The 13,601-nt window shown below is 43.9% G+C and overlaps 1 protein-coding gene across 2 annotated transcripts; it reads left to right on the forward strand.

Annotated features, from left to right (window-relative positions):
- The first annotated feature begins 2,106 nt into the window (after positions 1 to 2,106).
- Positions 2,107 to 13,174, forward strand: mlc1 (modulator of VRAC current 1). Of its 2 annotated transcripts, none has more exons than XM_041891109.2 (12): positions 2,107 to 2,357; positions 5,150 to 5,458; positions 5,844 to 5,933; positions 8,137 to 8,190; positions 8,365 to 8,466; positions 8,712 to 8,813; positions 9,023 to 9,094; positions 10,100 to 10,216; positions 10,407 to 10,463; positions 10,553 to 10,675; positions 10,995 to 11,156; positions 12,551 to 13,174. In XM_041891109.2, the coding sequence occupies exons 2-12, from the start codon at positions 5,225 to 5,227 to the stop codon at positions 12,629 to 12,631; spliced, it is 1,194 nt and encodes a 397-aa protein (XP_041747043.1). In that variant the 5' UTR covers positions 2,107 to 2,357; positions 5,150 to 5,224; the 3' UTR covers positions 12,632 to 13,174. The 2 variants fall into 2 exon arrangements, with proteins under 2 accessions (XP_041747043.1, XP_041747044.1); XM_041891110.2 differs by having other exon boundaries at positions 5,160 to 5,458.
- The last annotated feature ends 427 nt before the right edge of the window (positions 13,175 to 13,601 follow it).

Genomic DNA, 13,601 nt, shown 5'->3' on the forward strand with positions numbered 1-13,601 from the left:
TCTCTAGTCAAGAATCTGTGATTCTACTGTACAGAACAGTGCTAGCATAAATGAACTGTTGTATAATGGACTTCAAACTCTATTCTTGTCCATCTCCACATTGTTTTCTCCCTTGGCTGTTTATCTATGTGACAGACTGTTCAGATTAATCATGCAGTTGGAAGTTATTTGTTATGGAATTGAGACCACCATGCTGGCTGCCAGTCTGTCTGCCTGTCTGTCAGTAGCAGCAGCCAAGTGTATCTGGCCTGCCAAACAACATGATGAATCACAATAAAACCATTACTCCTCATGTGTACAACATGACAGGACTATGATGACACCCCAGGTTAGTTTCCTCTGCATGTTTTTCTATTTGCAGGATAGATAGGTTTTTAAGAGGAACTTGTCCTCTCCCACAAGATGTATGTAGGTCTACTTATGTTGCCATGCAAATTCACCTATGGGGCATTTAAGGATTCAATTACATGATATTCGGCGGCAGGTAGCTTAGTGGTTAAGAGCGTTGTGCCAGTAACCGAAAGGTCGCTGGTTCTAATCCCTGAGCCGACTAGGTGAAAAATCTGTCGATGTGTCCTTGAGCAAGGCACTTAACCCTAATTGCTCCTGTAAGTCGCTCTGGATAAGAGTGTCTGCTAAATGACTAAAATGTAAAATATTCTATTCTACTCTCCACTGTTTCAAACTTCTTAAAAACCCAGACATGACAGATCGACAACTCTGTGCTCGGCTATGACCTTAGATACAGAATGGTACTGTATTGCACTACAGGCCTATGCTTTACTGAGACTGAGCAGCCATTCAGTGTATTGCGTTTGTTGCATTGTCCAGTGTGTGTAGAGGGGACGGAGGAAGGTGGAGGGGTGGACGAGCTGTTGAAGAGTATCCATGGTAACAGCTGTCCAGGAACAATATTAAGCTGAGAGTATACTGCTTTGTTCAGAGTCTGAATGGAATCCCTGGTTGTGGCAAATCACACTCTCTCTCTCTCTCTCTCTCTCTCTCACACACACACTTTAAACACACATACACAAACACTTTAAACACGCACTCATTCTATTCAAAAGGATGTAATTCAGGGAAAAGTAATATGGGGAAACTGATGTGAAACACTGGAATGAACTTCCATCAGATTAACTGTGGCAGATGTGGCAGGAAATCACGTGAACCAAACGCCTCTCTGTCTCCTCTTTTCTAAAGCCCTGCTAGACAGCTTGATTTACTGGACTGTGAAGTGTAGCTAGCTACTGTTGGTCAGGCAGTGGCAAGGAGCAGGGGAACTTCTAGGGGGGAGAACCCAGAGTTATTTAACTAAACCAATGAGATTATTCTTTCTATGTGTGTGTTTTGTATGGGATGTGTGTGTATGTGTATGTGTGTGTATTCAGTATAGAGTATGTGACTGTTTGTCCCTATACTTTATGGAATTTATGTGTGTGTCCCTGTGTGTGTGACCAAGTATCTTGGCCTGACTGTGTATATTAGCTGAAGTATGTGTTTGTATGTTCTCAGTGTGTGAGGAGATGGGAGGGAAGAAGGGAAGGAGGGAAGGAGGGAAGGAGGGAAGGAGGGAAGGGGGGAAGGAAGGGAGTTGGGAAGGAGGGAAGGGGGGAAGGAGGGAAGGAGGGAAGGTGGGAAGGGGGAAGGGGGGAAGGAGGAAGGGGGGAGGAGGGAAGGAGGGAAGGTGGAAGGGGGGAAGGAGGGAAGGAGGGAAGGAGGGAAGGGGGGAAGGAGGGAAGGAGGGAAGGGGGAAGGGGGAAGGGGGAAGGAGGGGAGGAGTGAAGGAGGGAAGGAAAAAGGAGGGAATTGGTGGAAGGGGGGAAGGAGGGAAGGGAGAAGGAGGGAAGGAGGGAAGGAGGGAAGGGGGGAAGGGGGAAGGAGGGAAGGGGGGAAGGGGGAAGGGGGAAGGAGGGGAGGAGTGAAGGAGGGAAGGGGGAAGGAGGGAAGGGAAAGGTGGTCTGCCCTATCTATCTCTGTCCCTGGCGCGAGCCCCTTCTCCCCTCCTCCTCTCCCGTCCTCCTCTCCTTTCCTCCTCTCCTCTCCCCTCTTTGTCATTCATAGGCTGTATGCCTCTGGCACAGAACGCGCTGGCAGCCTGAGAGGCATGTGTTTTTGTTCCCCTCTTTGAAAACAGCTAGCTCCAGAATTTTGTTCTCTCTTCTAAAGAGAGCGAGAGAAAGAGAGGGAGGGCGAGAGTGGGAGAGGGAGGGAGAGAGAGGGGGAGAGGGAAGAAACTTCTTCCGACCAACAAAAACAACTGTCTTCTATATGGGATTATAAAATTGCTGTGTGTCCATTGAGAGAGAACTTGTGGGTAGATACGTTGGGGAGATACTACAAGACGGACAACTAAACAGGTGAGTGGGAGAGGAAGACGAGGGAACGGGAGAGTAGAGGAGGGGAAGGAGAGGGTGAAAAGGGGGGGGTTGAGTCAGATGAGACATGTAGGAGAGAGGGGGCAAGAAGGAGTGGGTGTTGTTCTTGAAATACTGTAGAATTCATTGATGTGTGAACATTTATTTGTGCGTACGTCCTTTTGTATTGATCTTGTTCCTTGATATCCCCTTTTTATCCTCTATCCGCTCAAAGTTATACCTATTTTTACTACACACCATTTTCACTCAGAGGTATATAATGCTCTCAGATTTTGGTTAGTCTGAACTACTTTCATTAATATAACTCATAATACATCTTGTTGATCTAATATATTTTTATTGGAAAGAAGATTCAAGAAATCAAGATTAATGGTACAGAAAACAATTTTGTGTTATGACACTTTGTGCAAAATCTTTATTTATCAACTGATAATTTACGGAAATAAATTATTATTTCCATTTGTGCAGCCATTTTATCTCCCTAAAGGACCAAAGATAATTAAGTTATCGTTTGATCCCAATTCTGATTTCTCAAAGTGTCTGAATGTCAGACAATAAATTATCATTTGATTCAGATACTGATTATGTACTTCTGACAAAGTGTTGGAGCCCTTTTTTTCTAGTTGCAGGTAGAACCATTTTGATTCCATGTAGAACCCTTTCGGGTTCCATGTAGAATCCTTTGGTTCCACCTGGAACCAAAAAGGGTTCTCCTATGGGGACAGCCGAAGAACCCTTTTGTAACAATTTTTTATTTTTCTATCAACAATGACAAGCCACCGGGGTCTGACAACTTGGATGGAAAATTACTGAGGATAATAGCGGACGAAATTGCCACTCCTATTTGCCATATCTTCAATTTAAGCCTACTAGAAAGTGTGTGCCCTCAGGCCTGGAGGGAAGCAAAAGTCATTCCGCTACCTAAGAATAGTAAAGCCCCCTTTACTGGCTCAAATAGCCGACCAATCAGACTGTTACCAACCCTTAGTAAACTTTCGGGAAAAATTGTGTTTGACCAGATCCAATGCTATTTTACAGTAAACAAATTGACAACAGACTTTCAGCACGCTTATAGGGAAGGACATTCAACAAGCACAGCACTTACACAAATGACGGATGATTGGCTGAGAGAAATTTATGATAAAAAGATTGTGGGGGCTGTTTTGTTAGACTTCAGTGTGACTTTTGACATTATCGACCATAGTCTGCTGCTGGAAAAACGTATGTGTTATGGCTTTACACCCCCTGCTATATTGTGGATAAAGAGTTACCTGTCTAACAGAACACAGAGGGTGTTCTTTAATGGAAGCCTCTCCAATATAATCCAGGTAGAATCAGGAATTCCCCAGGGCAGCTGTCTAGGCCCCTTACATTTTTCAGTCTTTACTATCGACATGCCACTGGCATTGAGTAAAGCCAGTGTGTCTATATATGCGGATGACTCAACACTATACATGTCAGCTACTACAGCGACTGAAATGACTGCAACACTTAACAAAGAGCTGCAGTTAGTTTCAGAATGGGTGGCAAGGAATAAGTTAGTCCTAAATATTTAAAAAACAAAAGCATTGTATTTGGGACAAATCATTCACTAAACCCTAAACCTCAACTAAATCTTGTAATGAATAATGTGGAAATTGAGCAAGTTGAGGTGACTAAACTGCTTGGAGTAACCCTGGATTGTAAACTGTCATGGTCAAAACATGTTGATACAACGGTAGCTAAAATGGGGAGACGTCTGTCCATAATAAAGCGCTGCTCTGCCTTCTTAACAACACTGTCAACAAGGCAGGTCCTACAGGCCCCAGTTTTGTCGCACCTGGACTACTGTTCAGTCGTGTGGTCAGGTGCCACAAAGAGGGACTTAGGAAAATTGCAATTGGCTCAGAACAGGGCAGCACGGCTGGCCCTTAAATGTACACAGGGAGCTAACATTAATGATATGCATGTCAATCTCTCATGGCTCAACGTGGAGGAGAGATTGACTTCATCTCTACTTGTTTATGTAAGAAGTGTTGACAAGCTGAATGTACAGAGGTATCTGTTTAAACTACTAGCACACAGCTCGGTCACCCATGCATACCCCACAAGACATGCCACCAGAGGTCTCTTCACAATCCCCAAATCCAGAACAGACTATGGGAGGCGCACAGTACTACATAGATCCATGACTACATGGAACTCTATTCCACATCAGGTAACTGTAGAATCAGATTTTAAAAAACAGATACAAATACACCTTATGGAACAGTGGGGACTGTGAAGAGACACACACACAAGTACAGACATGTGCATATGCAAACAAACGCTAACATTCTACACACACCTACATTAAAATAACGCTGTATGGGGGTATTATACATTGTATTGTAGATATGTAGTCGTGTAATAATGTTATATGATGTACTTTTTTATATTTTGTTTTATGTGCAATGTAAGTGCCTTAATGTGTTTGGACCACAGGAAGAGTAGCTGCTGCCTTGACAACAGCAAATGGGGATCCCTAACAATATATATTTTTTTTTTCAGTCTAGTTATATTTCAGTCTTCTGTGATGTATATAAAGTGTAATATTGGGATACAAACTCAAAATTGAAACACATTTCAACTCCATATCTGACATGGTAAAGGTGTCTTTTTTTTGTAAGCCCATTACCATGTGTATGAGGTGTATACTTTTGTTTCTAAGTAGATTTGTTTAAGACTACCAAGAAACACTTTGTGTGACCTTGATTTAACCCACTGCAGTAAAAGGTTAATGTCCGCTCTGCCAGACACACACAGGTTCCTCAGACCCAACGTGACCGTCCCATTTGACTATCTGGGGGCGCTGTCACTCATCTCTCAACATGATGCAACGGGACGATCTGTCTGCCATGGAGGAGTTCAGCTACACCCAGATGCCCACGCTGGAGAGAGGGGTTGGCGGGGGTACGGTGGGCCGGCGGGGGTGTGCGGAGAGGGACCGGCCGGAGAGCTACACGGTGGACGTGAGGGCCAGTGACCTGCAGCTTGCCCACTCTGAGAAGCCCATGCACCCCTGCCTCAGCTACAGGACCTGGCTCTACAGCGTCCTCATTGGGGTGAGAGGTCGGGAGGTCAAGAGTTAAAGGGTTGGACAACTCTGGTATTCTAAAAACACAGTGCTGCTGTTTTGGTTTGTCCTAGGCACTTACTGTAATTGATTACTCAATGCCATTGATTGGTTAGAGAGAGCCCACACACCTGGTTATTCCATTCACATTCTGATTTGAAGGCAGAAAAACAAGAGCATAAAATCATCCCTCAAAGGGGGGAATGTACAACATACTCCCAGGGGTGAGAGAAAAGAGAACAGGGGACAACCTTTTGGTAAGTGAACTCTCCTCTAGGCAGTTTACGTGCTAACCACTGTGTGGTGTGTGTGTGTGTGTGTGTGTGTGTATGTGCGTGTGTGCGTGCGTGCGTGTGTGTGTGTGTGGTTCACAGAGCAGTCTGTTGGTCACAGCAGGCTTCTCACTCTACCTGGGCAATGTGTTTCCTGCTGCTATGGACTACCTGCGCTGTGCTGCAGGCTCGGTGAGTGGCTATCAGCTGACCAGAGTCTGAAAACAGGCTGATCCTCATGATCGTTATTATGATTATGATCATCATCGTTACTTGTACAGTAGCTTCAAAATATAACCATTGACAGACCCTTACAAGAGCAGAGACACATGATTCTAATCATGTTCATTATAACAAAGACAAATCTCCCCAATTACAAAAACATTTAGGACCTGGTGCCTGTGAGACAGCACAGCACCGCAGGCAAGCCAATATTGAGTGTACACTACTGGTCAAAAGTTTTAGAACACCTACTCATTCAAAGGTTTTTCTATTGTCGTGTATGAAGATTATGACAAGTCTTGAGGGACAAAGAAGAACTGTTTATCTTAGTTTGAATGTAGCAGTGGGAGGGTGACGCTCCAGGGGAGACCGGTGATTGGACGAAAAAGGGAGCAACCCATTTATTGCCATTGTTTATAAGTATGGGTTAGACAAAGGAAAAGTCAGAAGCATTCAGATTAATTTGGGACGGGACTTCTCCAGACATCGCGGGTCTGTAACTTATGCTGTAACCTCGTGATATTAATAAAAGCCTCTAAAACACGGTGCAGCCTAAGCGGATTCTTTGATTGACAGCAATACCCACCAGCATTCGACGCGATACCACACTATATTTTCACTATTTTCTACATTGTAGAATAATAGTGAAGACATCAAAACTATGAAATAACACATATGGAATCATGCAGTAACCAAAAAAGTGTTAAACTAAACAAAATATATTTTATATTTGAGATTCTTCAAATAGCCACCCTTTGCCTTGATGACAGCTTTGCACACTCTTGGCATTCTCTCAACCGGCTTCACCTGGAATGCTTTTCCAACAGTCTTGAAGGAGTTCCCACATATACTGAGCACTTGTTGGCTGCTTTTCCTTCACTCTGCGGTCCGACTCATCCCAAACCATCTCAATTTGTTTGATGTCGGGGGATTGTGGAGGCCAGGTCATCTGATGCAGCACTCCATCACTCTCCTTCTTGGTAAAATAGCCCTTACACAGCCTGGAGGTGTGTTGGGTCATTGTCCTGTTGAAAAACAAATGATAGTCCCACTAAGCCCAAACCACATGGGATGGCGTATCGCTGCAGAACGCTGTGGTAGCCATGATGGTTAAGTGTGCCTTGAATTCTAAATAAATCACAGACAGTGTCACCAGCAAAGCACCCCCACACCATAACACCTCCTCCTCCATACTTTATGGTGGGAAATACACATGCGGAGATCATCTGTTCACCCACACCGCGTCTCACAAAGACACAGCGGTTGGAACCAAAAATCTCAAATTTGGACTCCAGACCAAAGGACAGATTTCCATCGGTCTAATGTCCATTGCTCGTGTTTCTTGGCCCAAGCAAGTCTCTTCTTCTTATTGGTGTCCTTTAGTAGTGGTTTCTTTGCAGCAATTCGACCACGAAGGCCTGATTCACACAGTCTCCTCTGAACAGTTGATGTTGAACTCTGTGAAGTATTTATTTGGGCTGCAATTTCTGAGGCTGGTAACTCTAATGAACTTATCCTCTGTGGCAGAGGTAACTCTGGGTCTTCCATTCCTATGGCGGTCCTCATGAGAGCCAGTTTCATCATAGCGCTTGATAGTTTTTGCAACTGCACTTGAAGAAACTTTCAAAGTTCTTGACATTTTCTGTATTGACTGACCTTCATGTCTTAAAGTAATGATGGACTGTTGTTTCTCTTTGCTTATTTGAGCTGTTCTTGCCACAATATGGCCTTGGTCTTTTACCAAATAGGGCTATCTTCTGTATACACACATGTTAATTGAAATGCATTCCAGGTGACTACCTCATGAAGCTGGTTGAGAGAATGCCAAGAGTGTGCAAAGCTGTCATCAAGGCAAAGGGTGGCTATTTGAAGAATCTCAAATATAAAATATATTTTTGATTTGTTTTACACTTTTTTGGTTACTACATGATTCCATATTAGTTATTTCATAGTTTTGATGTCTTCACTATTATTCTACAATGTAGAAAATAGTCAAAATAAAGAAAAACCCTTGAATGAGTAGGTGTTCTAAAACTTTTGACTGGTAGTGTATGTACTATATTTGTGTAATCTTGCGTGCCAGACTTGAAAGCTACAGAGTAGTATATGCAATATTATGAGAAACTTTCATCTGGCTCTGTGAGATTAATATTTGTGTGTGTCTTTGTTTCAGAGTATCCCGGCAGCAGTTGTCAGCTTTGCCATTGCCAAAAACCATCATGTTGCAGTGAGTACACAACAAATAGGCTTACACTACTCAATGAGCAAATGTGTATTTGTTGCATGAATGTTGTCCAGGGGCCACTGAGTTAGTGCTTAATACTGTCAACATGTCCCCTTAATACTGTCAACATGTCCGTGATACAGGTGCTAATAATATATTGTACATCTGGATTGACAGGTGTCAGATTTCCAGGTGGTATTTGTGTCCACCTTTGCTGTGACGACCACCTGCCTGGTGTGGTTTGGCTGTAAGCTGGTGTTGAGTCCCTCTGCTGTCAATGTGAGTCTACAGCCGATCTGATTTTCTCATCTGTGTGTACCCTAGATATAGTTGCCGTAAGGCAAAGCTTTAAGGGGCTTCAATAGTTTGTTTGCATAATACGCTAACACCTGACTTGTATTATAATCACACACACACACCCACGTGTGTGTTGTAGGATACAGATGTTGAATGAATCTCTCTCCCTGTCTCTGACAGTCTCTCTTCCCTCCTCTGTTTCCCTCCCATGGCCTGCCGTTGTTCAGATCAACTTTAACCTCATCCTGCTGATTCTGCTGGAGGTGCTGATGGCCAGTACAGTCATCCTGTCTGCACGCTCTGCAGAGGACTGCTGTAGCCACAGGAAGGTGTGTGTGTGTGTGTTATTGTTATAGCTGGGAAACAGTATATAGTATGTGCATGTGTTGGCTGTACTGTTTTTTGTACTGTGCTGTGTAGGATTGTTTGTCTGCATGTCTCTCTCCCACTCCCTCCGCACTGTATGTTCTCTCTCTTCCTGATTCTCCCTCTCACCCACTTTGTTCCCCCTCCTTCTCTCTCCTTTTCTCTCCCTCAGCCAGTGATGTATGACGGTCCTGTGGTTCTGAGCCCAGCCATCTTTCCCACTCGACTTCTAAAGGCCTACTCTGTGAGTACATAGACACTGAGTTTCTGTGTTCATGAACGAGACACATCATTACACATTCTGCTATGTACTCCTAACAGTGGATATTTATTTTTATTTTTTTATTTCACCTTTATTTAACCAGGTAAGCCAGTTGAGAACAAGTTCTCATTTACAACTGCGACCTGGCCAAGATAAAGCAAAGCAGTGCGATAAAAACAACAACACAGAGTTACATATGGGGTAAACAAAACATAAAGTCAAAAATACAACAGAAAATATATATACAGTGTGTGCGAATGTAGTAAGTTATGGAGGTAAGGCAATAAATAGGCCATAGTGCAAAATACTTAAAATTTCGTATTAACACTGGAATGATAGATGTGCAAAAGATGATGTGCAAATAGAGATACTGGGGTGCAAATTAGCAAAATAAATAACAATATGGGGATGAGGTAGTTGGGTGGGCTAATTTCAGAATGGCTGTGTACAGGTGCAGTGATCGGTAAGCTGCTCTGACAACTGATGCTTTAAGTTAGTGAGGGAGATAAGAGTCTCCAGCTTCAGAGATTTTTGCAGTTCGTTCCAGTCATTGGCAGCAGAGAACTGGAAGGAATGGCGGCCAAAGGAGGTGTTGGCTTTGGGGATGACCAGTGAGATATACCTGCTGGAGCGCAGACTACGGGTGGGTGTTGCTATGGTGACCAGTGAGCTAAGATAAGACGGGGATTTGCCCAGCAGTGATTTATAGATGACCTGGAGCCAGTGGGTTTGGCGACGAATATGTAGTGAGGGCCAGCCAACAAGAGCGTACAGGTCACAATGGTGGGTAGTATATGGGGCTTATAATGTTTGTACATTGAAACATCACACATACACCGGCTACATTGTTGTTCATCACTTACACCAGTGTTGATATGGCATCCCAATAGTCACTGCTGTTTTCTGACAGGTGATTGAGGTGATAGTAGGAATCACTTACACTAGTGTTGATATGGCATCCCAATAGTCACTGCTGTTTTCTGACAGGTGATTGAGGTGATAGTAGGAATCTCGTCCGTGTTTGGTGGTATCATCGCTCTCAACATGGACCTCTTGCTCCCTGGCCCATACCTGTCTGTCACCTTTTTCTGGATCTTAGTGGCTGTGAGTTAAGCTGCATGTGTTACAATTGGTCTATATAACAGTGGTTCCAAAATGTTTTGTACCCCACCAAAGAGACAAATTGTTTCCAGACACATCCCAGTCTTTATGCATGACCCAATAGTCTGCCTGACTCAGCAATGGGTGAAAGACTGAATCACCTGTGCCTCTATTTTGGTCCCTGTCTCTGCAGTGTTTCCCCAGTGCCATTGCCAGCCATGTCGTGGCAGAATACCCCAACAAGTGTCTGGTAAGTTTCTAAAGGTTATGTATTCTGGACAGGCGTCATGCTCAACCATTGCCCCACTGAAGACTATCTATCCCCCCCCCGCCTCTCAGGTGGAGATGCTGATTGCCATCAGCAGTGTGACGTCCCCGCTTCTCTTCTCAGCCTCAGGCTTTCTCTCCTGCAGTGTGCTCAGTTTCATTGACATCTTCCTGCATGAGGTGCCTACAGCCAAGGTGAGCTGCCTAGTGCTCGTGATACTGTAGGTAGAGTCTGTGTAAATAGGATGAGTTCAGTAGGACTGCCTCAGGTCAGCCTCCAACTCAAAGTCATTGTCACTTGTGAGTCCAACATTTTTGAGAAAAGATATAACTAATGACCATCTAGAAATTCAATGAAATGTAAAATCATACAGAGCTTTTCATGTGGTGGTTGTAACTCAGATAGTGAGTGAATCCAAAGTTTTGAGAAAGAGACATTCAACATGCTCAAGAATGGCTCTGTGGTTGTAACTCAGATGGTGTTCCAATACAATATGTATGTGTGTATCCCTAGCAATCGTATGAGATCCTGCTGCTAATTCTGATGGTGCTGCTGCTGGTGCAGGCAGTTCTGACTCTGGCCACAGTGGTGCACTGTGCCTCCTACAAGAGCCAGCTCCGCATGGGGGCTCCAGAGTGGGATGACAGCCTGCAGCTCCCAGCCCTCCACTCAGAGGTACACACACATACAGTAGATGCTGTTCACACAGACATACAGATTCACATAGACATGCAGATTCACACAGACATGCAGATTCACACAGACATGCAGATTCAAACAGACATGCAGATTCACACAGACATGCAGATTCACACAGACATGCAGATTCACACAGACATGCAGATTCACACAGACATGCAGATTCACACAGACATGCAGATTCACACAGACATGCAGATTCACACAGACATGCAGATTCACATAGATGTAAGGGTCGGTGTGAGGTATGTCCCAGGTGCGGTGCAGGATAGACAGTAGGCAACGATGGTGAAACAAGGATCTTTCCTGGTGGTCCAAAAGCCAGGATACAAAACAACGGACTATACACGAAACAAATGAGGAGCATATAGGTCTCCAAAAAACAGGCTGACAGCAAACAATACGAAATACTAGCTCTGACTGGAAAAACACAATGACACAGCTAGAACACTTCTCGAGTACCTGTAACTCCGTCACGTGATCCGACACTGATACGTACTGCTTGACATCAAGGAACTAGCAGAGAAAACTGAGCAAGGGAACACAGGGAAGTGAGGGCATAAATACACAAGTGAATCAGATAGCCACAGGTGACACAAATAGGCAGATAATTAGTCCCGACTGTGAGTGAGGAGGTGGCTATGGTTGTCGGAGGATGACACCTAGTGGGTCGCTCCGGAACTGCGACCCACTCCTGTAACACATAGACATGAAGATTCACATAGACATGAAGATTCACACAGACATGAAGATTCCCATAGACATGAAGATTCCCATTGACATGAAGATTCCCATAGACATGAAGATTCCCATAGACATGAAGATTCCCATAGACATGAAGATTCCCATTGACATGAAGATTCCCACAGATATGAACTAGGACCAACACTCTCCTATTGCGCTGCACACACTGCATACAGTCTCTCTCTCCCCTCTCTCTCTCTTTCTCTCTCGCTCTCTTTCTCCCTCTTGCTGCCTCTCTCTCAAACACGCATGCACGCACGCACGCACACACACACATCTTTAGCAGATGAGATGTTGTGCTCTTTGACTCACTGATGAAGGTTCACTGATGAAGAGTCACTGATGAAGAGTCACTGATACTTTGACATACTGAGGTGAGAGATGCACCAGCTCTCTGGGAATGCCACTGACGTCTGAGGAGGTGTGAGGCTTATATCTAAGCTGGTCATTCATGGAGAAACAGTATGTTGTGCATTGACGGCGTGTAGACTGCAGTGACAAAGTACTGTATAACTGTCTCTGCTCTGTCTCTCAATTTTATTTTCCAACTTCTCTTCTCTCCTCTCCTTTCCTATCCATCCCCTCTTCCCTCTCCCCTCTTCCCTCCCTCCATCTTGTTCACTCAGCAACAAGCATCCAACGGAACACTGCGGGACTTTGACAAAGACAAGGCCTGGAAGGCGGTCGTGGTCCAAATGGCACAGTGAACAGAGGAGGAGGAGGAGGAGGAGGAGGAGGAGTAGGAGGAGGAGGACAAAACAGACAGACAGGGGAGAGGAAGAAAAAAGAAATAATGAATACCGGTAGTCAGTTTCACTGTCAGAGAAAAGAAAAAGGAAGGAGGAAAAATAAAGAATGCAAGATGAAAAAGGGAGAGAAAGGGGGAGCAAGGACGAGAGGAGGACAAATGAGTGAGAGAATGGAGAGGAGGGATACAGAAGGAAGTGTGTGATGTCATAAGCATTCACATCTCTCTGAGGTCTACATTTTAAAACTTGCTATATCAATCTCCTTACTGTAGGCAATTGGGTACTCTTATGCTTCTTTGTATTGTATTTGCAGCTTAGTATTCTTTGTCTATATGTAGTTATCTTTATACATAGGGCTATAGGTCTAATTGATATTGACATGGAGATTTGTATACAGTATACAACAGACATTTAGTTTTCTACTATAAACTATTGTGCCTTTTAGATACAGTTGTTGATTGTATTCCTGTCATGTAGACAAATAAAACTGTTTATATACCATCATGTCACTTCACCATTTTATGAATGATCATATCTATCGATCCCCTTTTCTGGCTGGCACGTGCTGAAGCACCAAGAAGACTATGCTATTGACTTGTCTTTGTGGTCAGAATGTACGAATGACACAAAATACTCAACTCAGCTTTTTAAGTTGGGATGCAATGTTCAGCAAATAGCAGTGTCATATGCGACTGTGAGAAAACAAATTTGGTTGTTGGTGGGGAATTGCTTAACACTTGAGTTCCTTCCTTCAATAATATCTGGAAATGCTGTGAATTACTGTACCATTTGTTTTAATCCATACTGAGCAAAAATATAAACGCGACATGCAACAATTTGTTACAGTTCATATAAGGAAATCAGTCAATTGAAATAAATTAATTAGTCCCTAATCTATGGATTTCACATGACTGGGCAGTGGCACAGC

This window comes from Coregonus clupeaformis, chromosome 11 (assembly GCF_020615455.1).
Source record: "Coregonus clupeaformis isolate EN_2021a chromosome 11, ASM2061545v1, whole genome shotgun sequence".
Lineage (NCBI taxonomy): Eukaryota > Metazoa > Chordata > Actinopteri > Salmoniformes > Salmonidae > Coregonus > Coregonus clupeaformis.